The 26722-nt window shown below is 38.5% G+C and overlaps 1 protein-coding gene across 1 annotated transcript in view; it reads right to left on the reverse strand.

The window, feature by feature from the left end:
* SCUBE1 (signal peptide, CUB domain and EGF like domain containing 1) overlaps positions 1 to 26722 on the reverse strand; it is a 212842-nt gene that overhangs the window by 95902 nt on the left and 90218 nt on the right. The window contains exons 5-6 of the mRNA XM_075161699.1: positions 10739 to 10864; positions 1161 to 1277 (exon numbers count right to left, since the gene is read on the reverse strand). Of these exons, the coding sequence (XP_075017800.1) occupies positions 1161 to 1277; positions 10739 to 10864 (243 nt within the window). The remainder of the gene's footprint in view (positions 1 to 1160; positions 1278 to 10738; positions 10865 to 26722) is intronic.

Below are 26722 nucleotides of genomic sequence, written 5' to 3' on the forward strand. Positions count from 1 at the left end.
CATCCGGAACTGCCACAGGCTTCAGGGAGGGTTATTTAAACAGAGGGACTGTACGACGGAGCCCTCTGAGTTTATGAAAAGTACTAGCTGAGAGATCGCGTAAGCTGAGACATAACTTGTGTGTACAGCGAGGCAGAGTCAGCACTGAACCTTGTTCAGCTCTACCTCTGCCAACATAACCCTCACCCTACCACACAATTTGTGCAATCAAACCCATCAGAAGCGAGCGAGGCTCTGGGCACTAAGTTTTATGCCATGGATCTGACCAAGGGATCACTAAAGATAACTGACAGATTTCCATGGGTTTCAAGTGCTCTGTCTTGCAGTATTGATAAAGGAGAGAAAAGATGATAAATATGCATCCATGCTTTTTTAACCTCAGGAAATTACTAGGAATTTGTAAGAATTTGAAATTAAACAAATAAAAAAAGTCAACATGACCACAACGCTAATGCAAACCATTACGGATTTTAGGTTCTGATCTGTGAATAAGAATTTCCAAGTATTAACTTGCAGTATGCAAAAATATCCTTTTTATTTTAAAAAAAAGCAGAGTGAAAGAAATGGTGTTAAGCAAATAATATATTTTGCAATCATAAATGTTTGCATAGCATCTCCCAAGATGCTCCATCTCTTGAACAGCTTTTCCTACTGGTAATCTGAGTGAAAGCTTATTCACTACAAGTGCTGTAATTTTTAGAATCATAAAACATACAACAGGGAAGAAAGCATATAATGATGATTAATTTTCCCCAATAACACCTTAGAAAAGAGGATCATTTTCCTCATCTTGCTTACATAAGGAAGTCTTGACTTATGAAAGTGAATGGAAGACCTGAACTTTCATTCATAATTATGAATGTTCTACACCTTTTAACTTCAAAAATTATTAGAGTTATGGAAAGAAATAAAAGTTACAGAGGAGTAACAAAGGGATACTTCATTAACAAACATTTTGACAAAACACGCACAAATGCTTCCCTCTCTATATAGCGTGACCTTAGCTGCTATGGCCAGGAGCTGCTGTTACACACTTCTCTCAGAAATGGTAAATGCCTGTGAGATACAAACACATGCGCGCACACACACACACGTACATATGTGCACATATATATTCTATGAGGAATACGAAATAAAATGCACTGCAGAGAAGTACTTACCAATGCAGGTTCGGCCATCTGAATGTAGGGCATACTTCTGATGACAACCACACACAGGACCAGTATCTGTGTCATCACAGGTGTGTTGGCAGCCTCCATTCCCATAGTTACAGGTTACTAGTTAAGCCCCAAATGAATGTGTATATATGTATATATAAATAAAATGACAATGAAACCAATTAGTCTTGAGGGCCTTTCAGAATACAGAAGAGCAGTAACAAACCAAGACATAAGGCAACATAACATTTGTATTTCCAGTTATTTGCATTTCTTATTCTTTCTGACCCCCCTTATCTTAGCCATGCTCCTGTCTCACACCCTACTCTCAATCCATGCAGTGAAGAAAAAAAGAGAAAGAAAAAAAGAAGCATGTGCTACTTTTTCCCCAGTCTATTTGTATTCATAATTTTAGTATGAGTGGTTAGCCAATTCCACCTCTTCCTAAAAGCTACATGCTTCACGTCTGTGATGTATATGGCACGAAGAAATGAGCAATCTACTAATACAGATGTATATTTTCAAGTCTATAAAGAGCATTTCTCTTTTCCTTCCCCTTCACTTTCTAAGTGGAGGAAGCAGAGAGCAAAGAGCAAGAATAGAACCATATAAGTCTTGAAATCTATTATTTCAAGTACTAGCCCTCCTAGAGCAGAAGAATGTTTAAAAATAAAACAGGAAACCTTTTTGTTTTTTTTCTTCTCTGAAACAAAAAATACATGGCTGTTATGGCCCTGCAGTGCTCTGCCCTCAACTAGGAAGGAAACACTGGAGATGTCACTTTTACTTCCAAGCATACAGTGCAAAATGGCTTTTAGCAATTAAAATGTCCTCCGGTGAAAAAATACTAAACATACATTAAAGCAAACATCGTTCATGACAGAGTTTTGAAGTTTACATGAATTAATAGATCAGATTAAATTTCCTTGTCGCATGATGGATTTAATTTCTGACTATTAAGACAAACCAGTTTTTAAATATTAAGCTGGCTAGCGCCATTAACAATGCCTCTCATTTGCCCCTGTTCCCTTTAATCCTTTGCAGTCGCGTAGCTGGATGCTGAATAATACAATTCTGATCTGACTGAATTCAATTTACTGTCTTTATACACAGGTAATTTGGACTAGGTTCTTTATCTGTATATACATACTGGCAGATACAGGGGAAATCCAACATACCGTTATTCAGTTATATCATACTCATCATTTCTGGGACTTAAATGTTTTGAAATGTTACAGTAATTCAAATACTGACTACAGTAATTTAAATACTGACTCCTACTAATCAGAAGGAACTTCCTCACATTGGTTTTAGCAGAATTTTCCTTCTAGATAAGAGAGTTTATAAAGGGTAGTAAATTGCAATATACAGTAAAACTAAGATAATGGTTAACAGGATTTTAAAACCAAGTACCTAAATCTAAACTGAGGTTCTATCTAATCCAATAGGGCTAAGCCCATATAATTTCCCACTGACCTCAGTGACTCTGCTTTAATGCTAGCTTCTTAAAATGGAGTAGACTAGAATTTTCAGTCACAGTAACTAGAATTGAAATATACCACCTCTGGTGTGAGTGTCCCAGTGCTGAACAGTCATGCCACCCTCAGTAATCACTTAAGTATTTTGCTTAAAATGGAACAACAAGAAAAGCAACTGAGGGAGACCCACCACAGCATATCCAACAGAATTCCCATTAAAACCTCCTGCCAGCGTGGGAACCGCAAGTTTATACTCGTGGTCCCTGAAGTCTGGCAAAGGTCACAACAGGAATTGTCCATCTCCCAAATGAGTACAGACCAGAGGCCACTACAGGTGCAAGGATCCTTGGTCCTTCACATTGTACACTTCGAATAAAATCCTTATGTTGTTCAGAGATAGAGAGGGAGTAGTCTTGTGGCCTTGTGGTAAGAAGAATCCCTGAGAAAAGGGTCTGCCTGGATTCCCACCTCTCCTCCCAGGAATATCGTTGTTCTATCCAATTGCAAAGAATGCCAATGAGAAAGATGGAGAGCAGCCTGATCCATATTCCCTTATTGGAGCTTGACAGTTTGGGCACTAGGCTGGAAAATGGGACTTGTGGGTTCAGTCCCACCAGACAGAGGGAATTGAATTCACATACCCCAAGTCATAAGAATCCTAAACTTCCAATGAATTACATTAAAAAAGCCCCCTAAGCAACAACCACCCTCAGGCATTCTTTCTCCTTTTCCAGTTTTATAACTTAACTATTAATTTCTTTTTGTGAAAAAATACATGAAGCAAACCATTCTGCTTTGCATCAAATGGAAGCAACATTTCATTTCCTTCAATATGCAGTAACATTTTAGCTTTTACTTTTGATGCAAACCAAACAAATTAAAATTTTATGTCAATTCTCCATTCTTAAACCTCCCACCTTTTCGATGCAGTCATGCTGAAAAATCATTTCCTTGCTCAACACTATGCCTGTCCGTATTCATGTCTCTTCTTTTTGCCCACTCTTTGATTTGCAATTTTTTGAGGTTAATCTTTTTCTTGTGGCTCTCTCTCTATGCCACATTATGTATGCAACAGTATCTTCTTGATTAATCTGGAGGAAGAGGAATACTGGTTTGCAGTTTAGCGGAGAGCTAGAGGAACAGACAGAGGTTGTTTGAATTGGCTGACTGCAGCCTGCCGGCAAACATGAGCTCTCTTCTGGCCGGCTGTGTCTGCGATGTGATCAAGCAGGGGCAGTAAGTGGTATAGAAGGCAGCTGCTTGCAATGTCCATGGTATTGGGCGTGCACTGGCAGAGCTAATCCAGGTTAAGGTAATTTCCGTCTACCTATCCTCCTCTCCTTCTTGACCCCGTATGCCTCTTGGACTATGTGCAAGTTCATTCAATGTTTCTATCCCTGTTGGACTGCTGTGCCATCACAAATTAACTTAAAGGTGTTTATGCTAGATGTTTACATACATTTCTAGCCAACAGTATTTTTACTGAGGATTTGAAAGTGCAATCAGCAACAAAGTGTATATTTTAAACAACTTGACTGCAGTGGTTATTTTTGGCATTCCTTGCTGAAAGCCTCTACTGGCAGAGATGAAAATATCTTAACACGGTTTCTCTGATCACAGCGAGAAGTTTCTCTTGCTTAGAGGAAGAAAACCAAAATTATTTAAAAGCAAAGGGACATCCAGATCTACTCCATTTTTGTCAGAAAGCATTAAAGCAAAATTAATGAGAAATCTCAAAGTGTTCTTTTAAAAATTATTTCTGATAACTTTGGACTCTACATCTATGCAAAAGACTGTGTGCTCATTCAGAGTCTGTGACATTAAAAAGGCAAACAAAAAGAGGCAAAATGGCAACTTCTGATAGACACAGATCACCTTCACCAGGACAATGTTACAATAAATGGGATGGAAAATAGTAAGTAATTTTTCTTTTTTTTTTTTTTACCAAAGGAGAATATACATATATCTGTTAGAACTCAGATACACTTATGCCCACATAGTAGATTTAAAACCAGAGTAACACCACTGCTTTTGACACTGCTTCAGCATTTGTGTGTGTCTTAAGTGCAATCAAAATGCTGGACTCTTTCCCTTAGTGGGAGAAATACCCTGTACAACTGGCTAAAACCAGCATCTCATAGAGAAGGCTTTGCTCCTGTTGGCTACAAACATGAGTAGAAACAACACACAAGTCCTACAAAGATGCATACCATCTATGTGAGGTGTCTAACGCTGGTGGCCAAGTTACCAGTCTGTTCTCCCAACATTGTTTCTACTGTAAATGAAGAGCTATCATAGAATCATGGAATGGTTTGGGCTGGAAGGGACCTTAAAGACCACCTAGTTCCAACCCCCCTGCCATGGGCAGGGACACCTTCCACTAGACCAGGTTGCTCAAAGTCCCATCCAACCTGGCCTTGAACACTTCCAGGGATGGGGCATCCACAACTTCTCCGGGCAACATGTGCCAGTGCCTCACTACCCTCATAGTGAAGAATTTCCTCCTATATCTAATCTAAATCTACACTCTTTCAGTTTAAAGCCATTACCCCTTGTCTTATCACAACATGCCCTTGTAAAAAGTCCCTCTCCAGCTTTCTTGTAGGCCCCCTTCAGGTACTGGAAGGCTACTATAAGGTCTCCCTGGAGCCTTCTCTTCTCCAGGCTGAACAATCCCAACTCTCTCAGCCTGTCTTCATAGGAGAGGTGCTCCAGCCCTCTAGTCATCTTCGTGGCCCTCCTCCAGACTCGCTCCAACAGGTCCATGTCCTTCTTACGTTGGGCACCCCAGAGCTGAACATAGTACTCCAGGTGGGGTCTCACGAGAGCGGAGTAGAGAGGGAGAATCACCTCCCTCGACCTGCTGGTCACACTTCTTTTGATGCAGCCCAGGATATGGTCAGCTTTCTGGGCTGCAAGCACACATTGCCGGGTCATGTTGACCTTCTCATCAACCAACGCCCCCAAGTCCTTCTCCTCAGGGCTGCTGCTCTCAATCCATTCTCCACCCTGCGGAGAATCCAGCCTGTATTTGTGCTCGGGATTGCCCCAACCCAGAGGGACCTTGCACTTGGCCTTGTTGAACTTCAACAAGGTGGGAAGGTTCGCACAGGCCTACCTCTTAAGTCTGTCAAGGTTCCTCTGGATGGCATCCCTTCCCTCCAGCATGTCAACTGCACCACACAGCTTGGTGTTTTGGGCAACCTTGCTGAGGGTGCACTCAATCCCACTGTCCATGTTGCCAGTAAAGATGTTAAACAACGCCGGTCCCAATACCGACCCCTGAGGAACGCCACTCGTCACTGGTCTCCACTTGGACATTGAGCCATTGACTGCAACTCTTCGAGTGCGACTATCCAGCCAATTCCTTATCCTCTGAGTGGTCCACCCATCAATCTAGGTCTCTCCAATTTAGAGACAAGGATGTCGTGCAGGACAGTGTCAAATGCTTTGCATAAGCTATGGGGCATCCTGAGTCAAAATCCTGACACTGATGCTTCAAATAGCCTTCAGACAAGATTAATTCTTTTCGCTGACTATAATGCTCAGGCTCTTGAACTGGCCAGCCACCTTTCAGGCTGGCAGGGTGGCATAATCTCCCTACTGTCCACCTGCCTGTGCTGTAAGCAGCAGCATCTATTCAGTTTGGCTGGGCTGAGCTAAGCATTCCTGAGACACAGCTTTGCATGTGGGCCAGTGCTTACATCCATAGAAATATATGGACTAGTCTTGAAATGACATTTTGATGTTGAAAAACAAGAAACAACTGTGTGGAAGAGGAATGACATCTTAAAGAACAAAAGGGGTTTTAATGTACTTATTCCACTAAATAATGATATTGATGTTCCATGCTAAAACCCCCAGAAGATAGAAAATCCCAAAATTCAGCCTCACTCTACAGGCTAAATCCTGCTTTCAGTGCTTCTCTGAACTTTAATATAATCCTTTCTCTGGTCTCTTCCATCTGACATGTCCATGACAAGGAGTATTTGAAAACATATGGCCAAATATTAGATCTAGCATTTAGTACCCACTAATCCCCAAAATTTCCTAAGATAACGATGTCCTGATCTTGTCCACATGTGGATTGAAATATATACTATGGCTCAGATGCCACAGAATTTGCAACAAGCCAGATCTTTTGTTTGTGTAGCATGGCTTTCTGCGACAGTTCAAACCAGCACATGGTAATTCCAGATAAATTAAAAATTGCACCTTTTTTTTTAACTAAATTGGCCATTAAATATATAATTTATATAAATATATGGGCACCTCTTTCTATGTGATAAAGCTGTGCATGCAACATTGCTTGCATTATTTATTCTAGTATGGCCTCACATTTTTAACATTCTGGAGATCTTTGTACTGACAGCAAATAGCTGCATAAGAACATTGTCAGCAGGAGCTGAAAAGCTGCCACTTGGTATAGGTGGGATGGCATTTTATTGTAAACATATTAGACAGGATTTTTAAAATTACTTAGCACTAGCCCTCCTGCTTACTTAAATCATTATTATTGGAGGGGGCAGAAATAGCTGTAGTTAAGGTTATCCAGCATTTTTCATTAAAAGATTCAGCTTTCACTTGTTTATAACTGCCAGAATTACTACTTTGAGGTTACAACTTGCAGGTATGTATATCTGCTTTAAGCTTCCTCTTACTTTTTCAAGTTCCAGCTAAACTGATCCAGCTAATAATGAGATTAACAAGAAACGTCTTGGTTTGTTCATGGGAAAAAAACCTTCAGTTTATCAAAAATTTCTAATGCAATCATGCTCAGGAACAGGATCTTAAAATCTATCACGGATACAGATATAGAAAGAGGAGGTCATTTCCCCTGTTTTTCCACTGTAATCTGGAACCGAATTCACTATTCCTAAGTCTCTTCTTTCTGCTGCCAGCAAGTATCTATGAAAATCACTGACAAAGCATATTCCTCTTCTAATGGCTTGTGTACACAGAAGATGGTAGTTTACTGCTGCTTTGGATCTAAAGGATGCAGCTCTTCTGAGGAATTATGTGTGGATCTGTACGATTCTGCTTGGTGTATTTCTAGATGACCTCTTGAGGTCCCTTCCAGCCTCAATGCTTCTGTGTTTTCCCAGTGTGGTGGGCAAGATTTTTTTTTTTTGTAACTGAGAAATTGCATGTTTAAAATTTACACTAAGAAACCATTAAGGTTGCAATATTAAGCACTCAAAAAACTACACAATACCAGACTTCCGGTACATAGACTTATTGTATCATGATAACCATCCTCAATGACAAATGTAGAAAACGCTCCTGTCTTATTCAGTGCGCAGCGGAGCTGGGGAAAGTCAGGTCTGTGGAAACAGCTGGAGAAATCTTGTCTCATTTGCTGCAGAATGAGTAGCAAATCAGAAAGGGACCGTCAAGAAAGGGTGGTCCTGTTCAGACAGTGAATAGAGCCCTGAAAAACTCTAATCTATTTCTGCCCCTGTCATGGAATTCCTACTTAGGGCTTGGCAAGTCATTTGAATCACATCTATTACAGGTTACCAATATTATATTCCTTTCTCCATGGCATTTGCAACTACAGCTGGAGCCATTGGGAGCTTGGCTTTGATCATACTAAAGTGCTATAAATGCTGAGCTGGGTTCTTGGTGTTTCTTGTTAATCACCTATCACTACTAAATGACTTTGACATTAACATCTTTATATTCATTTCCCATTTGTAAGATAGGCAAACCAGTACTTTTTAACTTGACAAGAATGTTCCGAAAATACATTACCAATGCCTACAAAGCACTTCGATATTACAGTAATGAGTATCATGGGAAAATCCTTGAGGAAATTAAAAATTTTTTGTTCACAATAGGGTTTAAATACTGTGCAGCAGGCAAGGCATGACACTGAATTATGGAGAAGAAGCTATTGAACAAAAGCCTGTTTAATGAGCACTGACCATTGTGTACACTGAATGAAGCAAGACATCAATAGTGACTGCCTTATTAGCATGCAATGATAAGATCAGGTGATATGTAATCATGTAATTAGGATGTCATGACAATCTTGTAATGCATGCATAAAAGCAGGGAGCCTCCCTCCAATTTTTTATGCTTTCTAACTTATTTTAACATCTTTTTTTCCTTTGAGGAACACATGTCTCATTATTAGTGGACTTGGGCCAATACATCTGAAAACCTCTCCCAGTATTCTGATTCAATTGCAAACTGGCTGATAAAAATTCACCTAGTGAGGTACTGGTTCTCTGCCACTTGTTCACATAAAAAAACAGATAAAAAAGCTCTGACAAACCCTGAAAGGCAAAGTCTCCTGGAGGGAGCATGATAAATCAGAATAATTGAGAGGGATACAGGGATATCCTAGGGGTACATCAGGCCCTCCCAGTCCCTGGAATACAGGGCTACAGACCCAGTCCAGGCTGACAAGGCGCAAGTGTCTTTTCAACATAGCTGTACTCAGTACTTGCAAAGCTGCAGCTCACGATTTAAGCCAATTCCACTGAAATGGTTAGCTGTGGAAAAGTTTTTTTAAAAGTTAAGGTTTGGTTTCAGAACTAGACCTTCATAAATCACCTGCTCTAATTTCACAATTATTGTCCCAGGCTATCTGGCTACAGCTTCCTACTCCTTTGCGTTTGGAAGTGCTAGAAGTACAGTTATTTTAAATAAGAGTCTGAAACATACTTGCAGAATGTGGGTTTAGGGGTCGGTGTACTCTGCAGCAAGCTCTGCGGCCTTGAAAAACTCAGCATCCCCACTTAGAGGTCTGTCAGCAAAAGTTCATTATACTTCCAACTACAATTTGAACACCACAGGGCACAGAATAAATTCAAGTTTTTCACTCTATTAAACCTTGAGGCATTTAGAAATATTCTTCTAGAAAAGGCCCTAATTCTCCTATCAACATCTCACTATGAAAAAGGATAATGTAATTCCTAAGGAATGTACAAATTTGTGGAAACAAATAATAAACAACATAAATAAACATCCTCTCCCACTTTACGAATGTAGCTGATGTTGCACTGCAATTAACAGCATGCAATGTTCACTTCTAATAAACATTGAGAATGAAAATTACCATAAAGGCAATTTTTATCTGTGCTTTTGCCTTTGGCTCTGTGTAGCCTCTTAATAGTGAGGAGCAATCAGGCTGTACAATATCCTGTGGCATTTCTTGATGATATTCAAAGGTGACTTTTCTGACTTTGTACTTGGGAACTAATATCATCTAAGCGTGTTTATACAATGGAGATCTCAGGAAGAAAAAAGTTGAAGTGGAAGAAAAATACACAAAAATACTGGCCCTATGCAAAGCACAAAACACGTTTTCTGTCGTTTTATTGCACTTCCTTTTTTTTGTCTCTGACGAAGTTACCAAGTAGGAGGTGGAGTCAGATCTAACACTCACTGAAGCCATCAGAAAGACTCCCATGCAATTTGGAAGCTTTCACATGACAATGCTAAATTACAGAGAGTCAATTATTTTAACCTATACAGAACAATTTCCAATTTTGTGGGTTAATGAATATCTTTATCTTCAGCATCCCAGCTTCAAGAATACATCACTCGTTTTGTCTTTGAAGAACAGCATATATATGATGCAGCTGCATGTTTTCCAAGTAATAACAAGAAAAGTAGCCGGTGTGCAATGGAATCAGGACTAGAGCAAACGCTTCTATCCTTTAAAAAAGCGGAATTAACACTCTTAATTTGATAGCTCTAGTGGATTTATCATTAAAGCCATTAGTAGATTTATCAATGCATCTATCACTGTGGACCTTCAAAATATTGCAAGCCAGAATCCTCTATGCTTTATTTGTTTTGCTTTACAAGGAAAGCCTGGATTAAACTGATCCCTCACTTTTCTGCATTTATAGGAAGGTAGAAAAGGTGCAAAAGTTGATACCATTTTGCTAACAGAGTCACTGCCAACATTCTGTTATTCAATCCCTCTTATCCATCCCCAAGTACGCCTTCTACAGAAAAAAACACATTACGAAAATTACAAATCACCTTTGGCCAAAACAAAGTTGATTTCTTGGCTTCTGGAAAATAACAACAATGAAGAAAATAAGACATTTGGGGGCATTTGAAATTTAATCTTCATCTACCTACATTTGCAGTCCTTCTGGTTTTTGGCAAGTTCAAAGCCAGGCCTACATTCACAGGCAACCCCACCTTTGGGCGTCTCCCGGCAGATGTGTGCACACCCATGATCTTTGTTCATACAGTTCATACCCTCTGTAAAAAAGGAAAGAAAAATGGAAAATATTAGTACTGAAATAAAATTACAAAATAATTGTACACATCCAGTCCTTCAGTAATTTTAATTGTAATTTTTATTTTGCATCTGGACTGTGTTCCCCAAGGCAAAAGAACGCAGCTGAAAAGAGGTATACAATCAACAAAACAGTATAATAAAGGACAAACCTCCTCTGGGGCAAATGCAACGAGTACTACTGTGGAATATAGGGAGTCCCTGCTGCATGTAGAAACCCAGGACTTGTGATTTCCCTATTCCATATCCATATTCTAATCTTTCATGAAAATATAATGGATTCAAAGGATACTCCAGGAAGTTGTCTGCCCCACAGGTGATTATCAGAGTTGAATAAGTGAGCTCACTGTTACTTTTTCCATGTATAAATTTAATGGTTGTTACTGTCTGGTGCATTTTTATTTGCCTGTTAACATGCTTTATATTCTCTAACACACAAAATCTACCAAAGATTATATCTGCGCATTTTTGCTTGGATCTGTTTCTTCGCTATTTGTTATACATCTCAATTTTCTGTGTCATCCACCATAAGTGCAGCCAATCTCCAACAAACCTACTACCACTTTTCTCTTTGACTATATTAAACAAAACATACCAGCTGTTCAACAAACGTCCAAGTGCCATGGGTGGATTCCTGTTAATGTGTATGCCAAGGAGCAGTATCAACCAGCTTTCTCTTAATCATCATAGGGCCAATTTTAGCTTTCTAAACCATGTAAGTGATTTAGATACTGAATGCGCCTTATGCTCTTAGAGGCTTTGAATTACTGAGTTAATTCAAATCCCACATATTCACAGAAATCTTGAACTCAGTCCTTATGGGTCAGCATCTAGCATTCCTTGTGTGAACGAAGGCTAGCTGGATTTGCATTACAAAGCCTTCCCAGACTTCCCCTTGGATATCTGACCTGGAAAGGAGAAACAAATTCTCTCAGAGTACACTGACAGAGAATTCACAGCGTAACTCAGCTTACTACTGTGAAAACAGCATGTATTTCCCAAAACACTGGTGCATGCAACATCAGTGTGGACTCAGCAGCTCATTTGTCACTTTGTAAGATGGCTACTCCTACCTATTCTAGGCTAATTTCTCAAAACAACTCCAGTGTAAAACGTTCAAGTTAAACCTACAGTGACGACGTACTGTAAATAAATGTTTTTTCAGGGCTGTTGCAAAGTTTTTGCTTCCAAAGGTGAAAATGATCACTGCCCTCCCTTTTTATTCTTACAGAAGCTACTGAACGTACCTGCCACCTCCGGCATCTACACACGCTGCCTTTAGGCTGAGGCTGGTCTCACACTATCAAACACTTGAAACCAAGTGTCAAGGCTTTATGACGAATTTGAGCAAAAGTTTCTCTACATGCAGAATAGTTTTTAATTGAACACACATAAAAGGATTAGTGTGTAAGACAGCTACTAAGAAACTTTGTGTAAAAAATTCTGAGGAGGAAATACTACAGAAAGTCAGTCAGAGATTCCCTCAGGTTGACAGAAGCTAACAGCTTCAGAAGTTATTTGCACTGCTCGACTTTACCTCAGAAAGGTTTATATTAGCAGAGCAACGAAAAACACATATCACCAGTCCAAGTGGGTATTTTTGTTCCCCCCTCCTACAAAAAATATCAGGATCTTAAATCTTACCGCCTATGAAAACCAATATTATAGACAACAGATATATTTCTCTCTTCTAAATTCCCCTATGTGTTAGCCTTGATGAGTCTAAAAACTTGCCAAAGCACAAAATAAGTTATTCTCTGTAAACTGCAGCCTGGACAACAGATGCTATTGGAAGATATAATACATACTATACTGTACTATACCATCCTATACATCGAAGTGAGGTACGAATGTTTTGTTTGGCTGAACAGATATAAGAAACCTGGGAACGGCCTTATTGAAGGTTTTGAGGCATTTTATAATCTCTTTCTCTCCACTTCTCCCAACAAAGGATTTCAGACACAATGTGTTTGACAAACTGCATTCCTGCGCACTACGCTATGTTCAGAAAAGGATCTGGGAAAGATAACACATGCCTGATTGAGTCACACTGCTGAGGCAATGAGAAGAGAGGAATTAGGTAGATGAAAGAAGAAATTTAATGGCCCAGAAGTGTAATGAAGCAAGTGATTTTCAGTGTTTACTTACAGATACTGAATATCTGCCATTGTTAAAATGACTTGGGAAGACAGAAATTGTGCACTGCTAAAAATGTCGGGAGAAATCGAAGATCAGAATTATTACATTCTGAAACAAAAGTGAAAGACAAAGCAGAATTTTATGCTGGTATTTGTGTGTAAGACCACAATATTTCAGTTACACTATTAATCATTTCAGTTATTGTATTCATCAGGTAGTTTGAGCTGTAGAAAAACTATTTCAGTTCCATGTTTAGCTGGAGAAGAATACCGCTGAAATCTCCTAAGCCTGAAAACCATAATCTCAGAAAATTTAAGTTTTCCTGGTGAAATGAAAGACCATTATTTTTCAGTCAAGAGCAGGAACTCATCCACAACAAAACTTCTCATTTATATTTTAGTATTTTTCAAAATCCCTAAGAATTAAATTACAAAAAATTCCTAAACAAACTTTTGTTTAGGTCTGAAAAAATTATTTAAATAAAAATGCAGCAAATAAATATTTTGGCTTGTTTAAAAATGTAATCTAAAACAGATGTGTGTTAATTTGCAAATAGTTTTAATCATTCCAAATTTTAATTTTTCAGCAAATGCAGTATTTGGCCAGATGTTTTCTGTATCAATCTACATACATGAATGATTTATGAATCATTGTTGATACATAAGATTTACTTTTTTTGCAAGCTGAGTCTTCAAGCGGTACTGAACCTTTTATGATATAGCATATAAAGCACACTAAAAAATACAAAAATATGCTAAATACCTTCCTTATGCTAGTTTAGTGGCTATACAAATGCGTATAAATGGGAGAGAAAAATACTCCTAAAATTACTTTGTTCAGTATTTTCTTTAGCAGGATGTGGTCCAAACTCTGAAATGAACTAGAAATACATAAACACCTCACACGTATTTTCCTATACTGGAACTCGATGGAGTGCACTGCTGGTAGTAAAATAACTGGTCTGCTGACTGCACACCATTCTGCTATCACAGAAGTAGGAAAATGTCTGAGTTATCATCTCCCCTCACTATCACCTCCTGAGAAACGAAGTTTTGCCTTATTTTAGCATTTTTTTGCCTTTAATGTTTAGCAGCCACCTAATGTGCACATGCTTTTTACACAAGGAGCCAAGAGTGTGAATAACAGCATGGAAAAAATTTCCCTGATGTTAAAGCGTGATGTTTCTTAAGCGTCTCAGTGCCTGCCTTGGCGTTCAGCCTCCCTCAGCCCCAGGACAAAGGGCGACCCAAAGGGGAGGCGGGCAGCGTGCTTCCAGACCCACTGGCACTGCCACGTGCAGGCAGCCAGGAGGCTCCTCTCTCCAGTGATGGGCAGCGCACAGCTCCAGCAAAAATGCTGGAGTTCCCTCTGGGGGTAACTGGCACAATCAAGGCCAAACAGCCTGATTTGCAGAGATGGGTGGAAAACTAGTCATTCAGGTTAAAAACACGATCATGGAAAAATTGGGTGGGATTCTGCTGCTCATTTAAATGTGTTTGAAGTTTTTCTTCTTAATCACCATAAGCCCCATCTCAGCAGAGGGGCCCCAGCACCAAGAGGAGTGCCCTGTGCTTCACCTGTGCTCCTTCCTAGAGCTGACCAATGTAATGCAGAACCAGGGAAGAGAGGGGAAACACCTATGGAATTATTCTAGGCCTTTCTCAAGACAGTACAGAATTATGCCCACAGCAGTTTTACTTCAGTATATTGCATGGCCTGGGCAAAATATCAGGCAATGGATCTTCCATGCAAGCCTTAACCAGAAAGTATTTACAGAACTACATGTTTTACTACACAGCCTTGTGGCCCATCTCTCCCATCATGTGTGCAACTGCACCACTCTGGTTTTGAATACAAGGAGTTGTTCCCAGCTGCTTCTCTTGATTTTTGCAGTGATCTGTGTGTCTTAGCTTCTAGAACTGATGTGACTATGGGTCAAGTGAAAAACCATAGTTCCCAAATCAAGGGAAAGACTAAATGTTGATAAAAGAGAAGTCTGTACACCAAAAAATCCTTACTTTATCGTCACGACACTAAAATGTCCAATGTTGAAAGGTTCTAGGTTTTTCATGTTAACTGTTAATAAAAGCAGTATCTTAATTTAATATGCTGCTACTCAAGGTAGGCTCTAAAGCCTAACACAAAAATGGGTGCATGTTCTCTTCGGCAGTGCTGGCAGACAGTAAAATAAACTTTTCAAACACAGACACATTCTCAGCAAATTCACCTTACAAAAAGACAGCAAAACAGAATCCAATGGAAAATATATTATAAACAGGAAGAGAAATGCCACTTAAGAAAGGAAAACACTAATCTAATTAAACTAAATCCTCTCTCAGCATTTTAGATATGACTTGAGAAACTCTCTCCTATTGCATTCCTGGATTTTTTCTGACTTTCAGTTACAAAAGATTGTTCATGGGAGAGTGGCAGACATTGTTATATGACCTACAATCCACATTCATTTTTGTTCCTGGCCTAGGAGAGATTTGGGTGTGAGTCTACTACATTAATCCAGTCCGCCATCTAGTTATCACAAATCTCTTAATAGTGCTGTTCTGCAAAATGTTCAGTCTAATACAATGACCTCTCCATTGTATTATGCTCTAAAAATGTTTTCAGCTCAATGGCTCTGAAAGTGCTTAAATCAGGCTGACTGTGACAGCCTTTATTTTTCATTAACACTGCTTGTTCTCATCTTAATTAAGACTTCTAGCAATTATTTTACTCTGTGGTTCATCATATATGCTTACATTATCCTCTATGTTGTCATAATTTCACTTACTCTGTATTTATATTGCTGCTATTTTTTATAACTTCCAAATAAACATGCTGATTCCAAACACAATCTGAAAAAGACTAGTTTAAATTGCACCAAAGATATAATACAGTAATAACTTTTAGAATACTGTCAGAGTATTTGCAGTTGAATGTGGTAAGAATATACAAGAAATCTTGAACTTAACCCATATATACAGACTGACATGCACAGTAGCATGTGCATCACTTACACTCAATCCTCAAAGCTACATAACTGGATTCTCTTTTTTGTTAAGTTAATTTTAGCACTAGGTACACACTGAAATCTCTTAGTACAGTTGCACCCTTATTTAACAAAAAAATGAATCTTATAAAAAAATAATTTAAAAAGTTTTAGACGTGATTTACAAAATTCATACATCACACATAATTTGTATGATTCTGTTCTAGTAACTTCTAAAAGAGTTAAAAACCTTAAATATAAGTTATATGCATGTCATTGAATTGCTGGACTCAGATAAGCCACAGTGTTTAATTATTTATGAACTGTTTTACCCACTTTTTATGAACATACCCTGTATATAAAGTAAAGCATAAATCTTTATAACACAACAACAAGCAATTGTTGTGGTTAGTTTCTCTCCCTCAATCTTAGTTATAAGGGATAATTACTTCTGCTTGGGTAGGGCATCCACGTAGTGCTATGAAACTGCTACCAGTGATATTCAGGACTTTCAGGACTTTTCTCTTTTAGAGAACTGCTAATTTAAGGAATGGTAGAGTTCAACTGTGTCAGGATCAGCTGATACAGTTCAACTGTATCAGTATGTATTATATATCATAGTAAAATATAATAATACCAAATATATTGTAATTATAATAACTATGAAGTAAGAAACAGAATGTAGCATGAAATACAATGTCTTTAGATCACCTGATTGTCACTTATGGTCATTCTCGCAATGCCTGGTGCTAGAAAGAAGGGAATATATCTTCAGCAGCAGAGAGAGGAAAGAATAAAAGAGGAAAGAAGCATTCTCATTTTAATTGTTCACTAAACTATTAACATAGTGGGATTTGGCTTTTTTTGTTTTCTTTTTAAAAATTCATGTGAAAAACTACAGCGCTACAATAAAACACATTGGTCAATGACCAAGTGATTTAGAAGACTGACAGAGACAACTCCTCTCCCAGAGTTTTTGTTTTACTCTGTTAGGAATGGAGGCCAAATAAAACACACTAAGTTTCTGACGCAGACAGGAACATGATGTTAGTGAAAGTGGAAGTTGGCTGTTTCAAGCCAAATGTTACCTTATGCATGTAAATTTTGGTCATATAAATGCAGTTAGATGATTGACTATCCAAAAAAAGCATACTGTTAACTTTTAGGCTGGCTTGTGGAAAGCAGCTCCCCATCTACACCTGTGAGTGTCCCTGCTTTGGCCTTCTAACTCCAGCATCTTGTGTGCTTCACAAGAGTGACGAAAATCAAGATTTGGCTAAAAAACCCAATTATAGTCAACAAATACATATGGTCAGATCTTAACCCCACTGAATCCGAAGGACTGTTTTCCAACAGCCTGGATCTGACCTTTACCTTTATGTTTTACAGTTGCATCGTCTGGACATTTCTGGCTCACTAACAAGGGCCTGATTCTGGGACGTGAAGAATGTCTGGGTGAGCTCGGCTCCCCAGTGAGAGCCTAAGATGCTTTCATCTCGAAACAGAATATGTCCTTACATGAGAATTAAAAAACCCCACCAAGATTTGCTCTCTTCAGCAAGAAAACAGAGGATAAAACTGATTGGTTGAGGCAGGTACCCTTCCTCAGCCGATCACAACGTCATGGGAACAAAGCATCCATCTAGAAATAGACCACTAGAGCTAAGTCAGAAACCTCGCATTGGGTATGCCAGAAATGTAATCATCTATGTCATCGTCTAATGTTTTTTGTATTCTTAACTGAATGAACACAAGACTTTCTTTCCATCTTCACTACTGAAATAAGTTGCTTGGTTCTCCTAAAGCTTTAGGAAAATACAGTTGTTTCAGTGACTACAACTCACCCCAACAGAGGCTGAAAAGAAAAGAAAAGAAAACAAATAAAGCAGGCAAACTGACCCGAGGAAACAATTCTACAGTATTAAGTAGGTTGGTTGAAATCCTGGACATCATACAAAAAAACTGCTGCTGGTATATTACAAAATAAACAAATTCAAGTTTCTTTAGCAATTACACGTGTATTCAGTTTGGATATAAAACGTGCTTAGGGACAGCATCTTCAGCAGGCAGGCTTGCAGTCTGATCTCTGACAAGATGTTCCTGCTCTGAGTGGCAGCCAGAAAACCGCATGTGTCATCCAGCCCTGAACAGGAGTTTTGTCTTAAGATTCAGAAATAGGCATGTGTCAGAAATATAACTTCATTCTGTCAGCAGTAAAAGCAAGGATTTGCAATTCTGCAAAAGTACTGTAATTTCAGAAAAGAGGATAGAAAGATTAAATGAATGATAGGAGCAAATGGACCAAATTTAATTTAGCAGAAAAACTATGCAGGTAGGGAAAGGAAATAGATTCAAAAATTTCCAGAAAATGTCAGCAATTCCTGTGAGACCAAGAACAAAGAGTAAGAAAGTCTGGCTGAAATCCAGCCCAGGTTGGTTGTGACCGACTTGTGATTGTGTGATGGCTTTTTGGTGCATCACATGAAAGAAGTTTGCCAATCTCAGTCTGTTTCCCACATTGCAGAACTACCAGTAGAAGCTGGTGCTCACTGAAACCCCTTCCAATAGTCCCCGTTACCTTCTCACACATAGATATAGTTTATCTCAAAGAAAATTCAGCAAGATAGCCCAGGGGACGTGTGTTGCTGCTGCTCTGGCAGAACCAAGGCTGTCAGTCTCTGCCAGTATCTACTTGGCCCCTGAATTACCACTGATTTCACACAAAGGGAAATAAATGGCAGGGGAAGAGAAAGATAAGGACACGAAAGGAAAGCAAAACAAAACAAAGTTAACACTACTTCAATCTGCTTTTAATTTCGCTTCATCTTTAAATTGCAATTCCTTAAATGGTAAAGCAAAGCAAAAGAAAAGGTTGGTTTTCGGGGAGTCGCTGACACACAAAGTCCGTTGGCAGACAGAGGTGACCCCGAAGGCAGACAAGGCCATGCAGGAGGCATAGCTGAGAAATGAGCTTTCTCCATTTGAGTTTCACCACCGCTGTCATCCTTGGTGCCTTGGTGGGAGCTAATAAACCTTGAGTAGTTCTGGTATCCTGGCCCCCAGAGATGTGGTGCTACAGCAAAGCTAGATGACAACATCATCAAGGCATGCTCAAGTACCCTCAGATGGGTAGGAGTTCAGTAAATACAAAAAAGTCCCACATTGTCACAAAAATGAGAAACTCCCAGGTTACTTTTTTAAAATACTAGGCCTTTGGGCCTCATAGCATACTAGAGATGTGAAAATGTGGCTCACTCTTTTCTAAAAGGTTATCTCTAGGGATAAAAAGTACCTATTTGTAACATGGGAAAATTGTAGAGCATTAGACCAGACAATGGCAAGAAAATATTTTTTCCCTCCCTGGTCACAGGGAAACTCAGTATTTAAACAAAATTTCTCCACCTCCTACCAAGTGAAACTTATCAAAAAGATGTTGCAAAGTTTTTAGTCCTCCAATAAAAAGACTTAAAATAATCTCAGAAAGAGACATTTTCTACAAATATGAAAAAATAATTTAATCGAAAATATGGCTTTTCATTAGTGTTTCATAAGAAAGTTCTGAACCAGGTCTGATCAAAGTTTAAATCATTATAGTATCATTTGTGATAAGATAAGGCAAGAGATGGGATGACGGGATTATAAAAAGAATCTTAAAATCTTCTATTTTTTTCCTTCTTCTGAAATCTGCACAGCTGACATGAAACAGCCTTGGTTTCCAGAAGAAAATATTACTAATGAAATATTTTAAAAATAAGTATTTCTACGGCACTTTTTCAAACACATAGCATATATTCAAATAGATAGAATAACAGTAAATATTTCAACAACATTTTGCTTTGCAGGAACTCCTTCACATCCCAAACTCTTCCCAGGAAAATTTCGTAACTTCTTACAACATCATGTAATTAAACATAAAATGAATACGTGCTTGATCAGCACCTTTGGAAGCAAAAAGAGATATTTCGCAGGTTTACTTTCTGACTGTTATTTAAGAAAATTGTGTAGCAAATAAACGTTGCAAAGCAGCAGGATGAAACAGATTTTTCTTTTGGGTTCCTGTTAAGCTTTAACTAAGACATTTCATTCCCCATGGAACCAACCAATGATGAAGGGCGTTGGATGTGTGTGAGGGTTTACTTTCAAACTCCAAGTGGAAGAATGACCTCAGCAGTGCCTATTCTGCATTGGGAATATCTCACAACTCTCAAATTCTTTTTCAGGGAACTAACAGTCTCCTGTGGCCTCGACTTATAGGCACTACCTTTCGAAGGCATAATAAACCCCAAATCAGACAACATTGTCTGAAGAGATCTGATACTAATTTAGCTATTTTAGTAAGATTATTTTATTACCATGAACACAACACGTAAAGGCATTTCTAAGTGTTGATGGATAGAAAAAATTTCATATATGCAACAGATTTTGTCTTATTTTCTTTTTACATAAACAGAAAATACACTGTAGGACTAATTAGCAAAATGATACATGATATTATATTTAACTGTATATATTATATACTATTATAGAGATATGTATCATTATACATGCACTAATTCACATATATTATGAATATTCATAATTATATATAATGCTATATGTACTAATGCATAACCTATTTAAACCCAAAAATATGTTGTGCAATAAATGAAGACTGTGCACTGCTCTACAGGTAAATATGGAGCACAGACCAAATTATTATCTTACATCAGGCTTGTCATTTTTGTAGGGCTAAACATGACTAAGATTCAAAGCTCATTCTGTTCTTTTGTTCCTTCCAAAATAAAACACTGGCCATGATGTTAAGGAATCCATAGACTTGCTCCCATGCAGAAAGGACCATGTAGCACAAAGGTGGTCATGGCTCTTGAAGATAAGGGATAAAGCAACAGCCTTCTGTTCAGTTTTTTGGGGATCGCTTCAGCTCTAGAAAGCTGAATGTGAAGCAACATCCACATGTAGCTGTGATATAGTCCCCAGAGCTTCACATTTCCATCAACATTTTGACAGTATAAAAATCTAATGGTCTAAGTTATTGTCCAACAAACAAACAACTGATTTCCACCAGCTGTGGTGACTTTCAGAAAAATCATATACAACCTGGAACCAAATTTTTAACAGTATTTTTGGAGCCATTGAGTCAACTACAGTTTCTCTCAAAAATCAGATTGTGGGTATACTTAATTAGTATGTTTGCACACAACACAAGTTCTTTTTAGGTGCAAAGCTTTCTTGTGTTCAAACCTCAAGGTTTGTACAGCCCACTTTCATGCACCACTGGTGTGCGGGAAATAGTTTGTCCTTTGGGGAAGTCAAACTGGAAGGTGTACGCTAGGGTGCCAGAAACAGCACCACAGAGTGCAGAATGGATTTCAAACTTGCTCCCAATTTCAAGACATTCCCTTCTTTTTTTTTAGAAAAACACATATATATTTCACTGATGAGTATCAGAGAAATAAAGTAATCCAACACAGAACTGCAGTGGAGTCAAGAAAGAATAAAATGATACTCTGCCTTAGAAAATGCTATTGCTTCTAAAATGTTATTCTAGCAAGACTGTCAATACCTGAGGACAATGGAAAACTGAATATGGAAGGCAAAATATTTGTTTGCAAACTGCCTTGTGAAAGGGCAATTTGGTTTCCTATCAAAATGTTTTAAGATGTGTGTAGTGGCTGGGGTAAAAGCTAAGTTATCTGGAGTACTGTCATAACTAAATAACTACTTTAATAAGCTCAGAGTGTTTGGCTCCTCCATTCTCCTCTGCCTCTTGATTGATTATTTAGTGGATCTGGTGCTAGAGCTCATAAATTTCAAAATTCTTTCAAGTTTTTTTTGTCTTTCTGATCAAAGAAATGTTTATGTATCCTTCCCATACTGTGTCTCTTTAAACCACTGGCTTTTTCAAAGTGTTTTTTTTTTAACGCCATAATGTGATGTACACAGAGAGGTAAATGATGTCAGAATCCTTTCTGCCCCAAACCAGTCTGTAAATCTTCAGAAAAGCAAAGTTCATGGGTGCATTTAAAAGGGGCACAATCTGTTTGTGCTTAAAAGAAAGTCCCCCTTTTTTTGTGTGTGCAGAATAACAATGCCAGAATGTGTTATTCCAAAGAACTGTTGCCATGGTGATGCCATCAATAACATCATTTTCTGCATCCTTGTCCTTTAAACACATAAGGAACGCAACAAGCATTGGTAAATGTGAAAAAAGAACAATTACCTTTTCTCTCTCAACAGCAGAGGAAGCCTTTTTTTCACCTCATCAATAGAAAATTATGTAGAAAGGAATAATAAAGACTGTTACAAGAAGCACCAAGAAGCCTATTAGTGACAAAGGCTTTTTTTTTTCCTTTCCATGAATAATTACAGCTCTTCAAGAAGAAATCAGCCCAGGCTAAGGACCCTTTGCAAGCTTTAGATGGTAAAACAAACATTTGACTATACAAGGATTTCCCTTTCATGTACCTTTCCAAGGAAAAACAACTAAAATCCAGAGTGGAATGGGAGAGAGAAAACCCAAAGAAACATCTGCTGCAATTAAATTTAAAGAAACCTGCACATTCACCCAGAAGACTCCTATTATAAGCAACTAGGTTAGTGACAGAATCAATATAAATTTCAAGCCAGCAGGTTAAAGTTGTCTGTGATGGGAAAGTTTGGCTTTTTAAGTTGTATAATAACAGGAAGCTATTCTGATTCTGTTCAAAAGGGGAAAACAGGATTTCAACACTAGATGTGTTACCAAACAGTTGTAAAACGCTATTAAGTTTAAAACCTCAAAGGCCAAAGCAAAATGGTAGATACACTTACTACATAAAGTCAGTTCATCAATAATGGAACCTTTACGAAAGCAAGATTTGACTGCAGGGACTTTTAAGAGTCATGTAACATGTAATTAGGGAGTCCTTCTGAAACATTACACTTTTGTCCTGACTCCAATAGGCGACGTGCAACTGGGAGCTCTGAATGTGCTGCTTGGTGTTTTCTACGCAAAGTGAAGGTCATTGTATTGTGCAATGGCTTGTTTATATCTTTTGGGCCTTTCCCTACATACCTATACTAAGGCTGAAGAAGATGATGGGAAAATCTCCTGCTTCCTTCTGCTTGCCTCTAGGTAGTAAATGGAACATAAGTAAGAGAAAAGTGTGGAGGAAAGGAAGAAAGGAGTGACAAATTTTAAAGATAGTCGGAGCATGTGATTTGGAGATGAGAATAGGAGTTGGTAAGCTCAGACACATGTGCTACAGAGTTAGACCAAAGGGCTGTTAGGGTTAATGCAAAGGTACGTAGCAGAAAACTTTAATCAGGTTTAAAACAGTAAAATGAATTTATTAAGATGATGCAATTCCAAACTCTTTAGCTGAATGAGAATGGTCTATGAGTAACCATACGTCCGCATTTACAATGGAAAATCTGAACTAGTCAGGAAAGGGAGTTGTAGATGTTTGAATTCCTTTCCTGAACATGTTATTGTCTTGCGTTGTCCTTTGATTTCTCACTGCTTCTGTCTTTCCACCTCTAAAGTGAGAGATAACGCTTGCTCACTTTGGATAGCTCCTTCAGCCCTCCACTTGTTACTGTGGAAATCCTAAAGGAATTGTGAGCCAGTAAAGATGAACAACATATGGAGATGGCGGGAACCAATTCTTTTCCTTTCTGTTTTTAGAGCCTCTGCAATGTTTCAAAGAACTCCACTATTCAATTCAGTTTAAATGCTAACACTGACTGGATTCTGTTTCATGGAAAAAAAGCTTCCACATTCTGCCTAGATTTCAACACATTTAAGAATTGTTTAGAAAGCTCTGTTGAAAGGCTTTAATAAGGCAGCTAATGGGCTAACTCAGCTTATCTGAGGAGCTATTCACCAAATACCCCAGAAAACAAAAATTATGAAATCTGTTTCTCAGTATCCAAACATTACCCTTTATCTCTGAGGCCGAAGGAATAAAAGACACATTCTTGGAAGTAAATGTTATGATTCCCTTCCCTTTTGGTTTGCCTAAGACTTGGAAAGAAAATGTCTATTTTTGTAATTTCCTAGCTGGACTCAAGAGGCTGAAAGCTGAACGGCAATTCCCAGTTTACCGGTCCCTCAGATCAACACTCCTGCATGGTTGTCAACAAAACAAACCAATGGTTTTGATGAATTGGTGAGAGTCTCTTGAACTCCTTTGAGATACTCTAAAGGCCATTGGAAGTTTATATGCTTAATTTATGGAGTAAGTATTAAAAGTGTACATGTGTTTTGTTAAGCAACAGTTTCTTAACTCTGTTGGACTCTGTGACCGGAAGGCCATTTAGTAATTTTAATTGCTTATAGGTTACCTCAGAATGCATGCAATACATAAGGGTCATTTCAATATGAACACATTCTTGCACAGATCTTTGAGAAAAACTTCTTTAATTTTTATTCTGAAGAGAGAAAAAAGCTTCTGAGATGAGACATTTTAAAAAGATATGCCACTGCTTACAATATTATTCTCTTTCATCAGTAATTAAAAAGAAAATTAAATTCCTTACAATAATCAGGCATCAGCTAAATCATTCTCTTTTTCTGTCCCCTGAATCCTCAGATGGAATTTCCTCCACTTGATCATGTAAAATTGTACCATTTTTCAATGGAAAAGCAGAAGGAATGATGTCAAAATTTAAACTCCCCTATGCTAACATATTCTGAATACTAACCGTGCTTCTCAAAAGAGAACTCTTTCCATTTTAGAGATGCTTGCAGAATGGAAACCTGAAGATGAACCCAGAAGCATGCCTTTGTGGCTATTTAGAATTAATAAGACTTCCACTCTAGTAAAAGGCAGACTATCACAAAAAAGCAAACTACATCATACCATATCAAATTAAAACTTCAGTTTTAATGGCCTCGCAAGAATGCATCCACCTCTACATCACTACCATTTCTACTTGAACAGGTGCATTTCCTCTACACTTAAGTGGCAGAAGTATTTTTTAAATGTTCTCAAAGATAGCATTGAAAAGCTTTAGTGACATATTTCTGGCCTCAACCTACACAACAAGAGCTAGCAAGTATGTCTTACAGCTGCGCTTTTATCACTACGTAGGTAACAGGGTAGACTTTTTGTGACACATCTTTGTAAAGGAACTTGCCAGATCCTTGGCTGAGAGAAAAATGAAAGCTGTGAGTGTGTGGGCATTGCTCAGATGGAGAAAGCAGATGAGAGATGGATCCTGGGGAAGAGGCAAAATAAGGAGATAAAGGAGGCTAGACAGGAAGGAAGGGTCAGTCAGTCATTGCCACTGAGTCAGAGGATTTGGACAAAGGCCCGTAGAGGACATGAGTAATAATGCTGGCACACAGCATATAAGCAATCAGGAAAGAAGGTCTTGGGTCACGGTCCCATGCTGGAGAAGGAAAGGGAAGTCCCATAAAGGGAAGGAAAACAAAGCTGTTTTTGATCAAGTCCTGGAAGTGGCGTAGTGTGGATGTGGAATAGAGAAGGCAGTGTGCTGAATAGTGGTAGGTTAAATTCCTTGGACCTAAAATAACAGGAGGAAGAAACACAGAAAAATTGGGATAATGGAGAAGTGAATGGAAAAGATGGCAGACAGAGGGAGTCAACGAATACAGCTTTCAGGCTTACCAGAAAAAGATGTGTCACTCAGTTTTATTCCATGTTCCTCAATGACATTATATGACAATTGCTTTCATGCCACTGAAGTTCTTGGCTTGAGAATATGTATGTTTTTCAAAATCTCTAATAGAGTTTTGTGGGAAGACTTGATTTCATCTACTACAATCCTTCTCACCACAGCTCTGTATAACCAGGCTGCTTGTGGGGTGACATCAGACCAAAGGAACATTATGAGCATTCCTCTCTGCCATTGGCATAAGGACCATCATTATCAATATCCAGCAAAGCGTAACACTGGAAACTCTGTATGTTCAGAAGCAAAGTACTGAGCAAACTCTTAATCTGTGATAGAAACAGGAGTTTCAGTCTCAGGTGCTATACTGGATGAGCTTAGCATTCTTGAATGCTTATGAAGTTAAGTTCTTTGTGTGTTCAACAATACGTTTCTCATTTTACAAAAAAAAAAAAAAAAAAAAGAGCTATAATTAGCTGGGTTATTACCATAATTTAGAATAAGTTGTGGACCTGCAAAGTTGCCACAGGGTGTGGGTTGTATGCCATTGTAATAGATGTTATATGTTGTTTTTGGGTATCACTGATGCGCTTTTTTCTACACTCATTGAAACAATAAAGGAGACAAAGAACATGCACTTAGGCCTGACTTCAAATTTTAAAATCTAGTTTGATGGTAATCCACATCCTTAAAAATTACAGGGTACCATAATCTGAATTAAACCCAACACATGCACAACAAACTCCAGCTATCTCACCTGGCCAGCCAAGGAAGAAAACACAATGCTACTTTAGGATGTGTATGTTTACCAGATGGGAAGCGCTACCCTCCCTTTTTGTGTAGAACTTGTTCTGCCAAAAGGAATGAAGAAGATAGGCCAAGCGGCAGGTGCCAGGAAGTAAAACTGGGACAGCACCCCTTAAGCCCCTCAGAGGCGCTACAGGAAGCCCTTCTCCTTTCCCTATGCCTGCAATTCTTCTGTAAAACTGCTTTTATGACCTTGCATTCACAACTCAGACACACAAATTTATAGGTCTGGCAGATCTGCTAACTAGGATTTGTTCTACCCCAGTCTAACAAC

The sequence above is a fragment of the Calonectris borealis genome, chromosome 1 (assembly GCF_964195595.1).
Source record: "Calonectris borealis chromosome 1, bCalBor7.hap1.2, whole genome shotgun sequence".
Taxonomy (NCBI): Eukaryota; Metazoa; Chordata; class Aves; order Procellariiformes; family Procellariidae; genus Calonectris; species Calonectris borealis.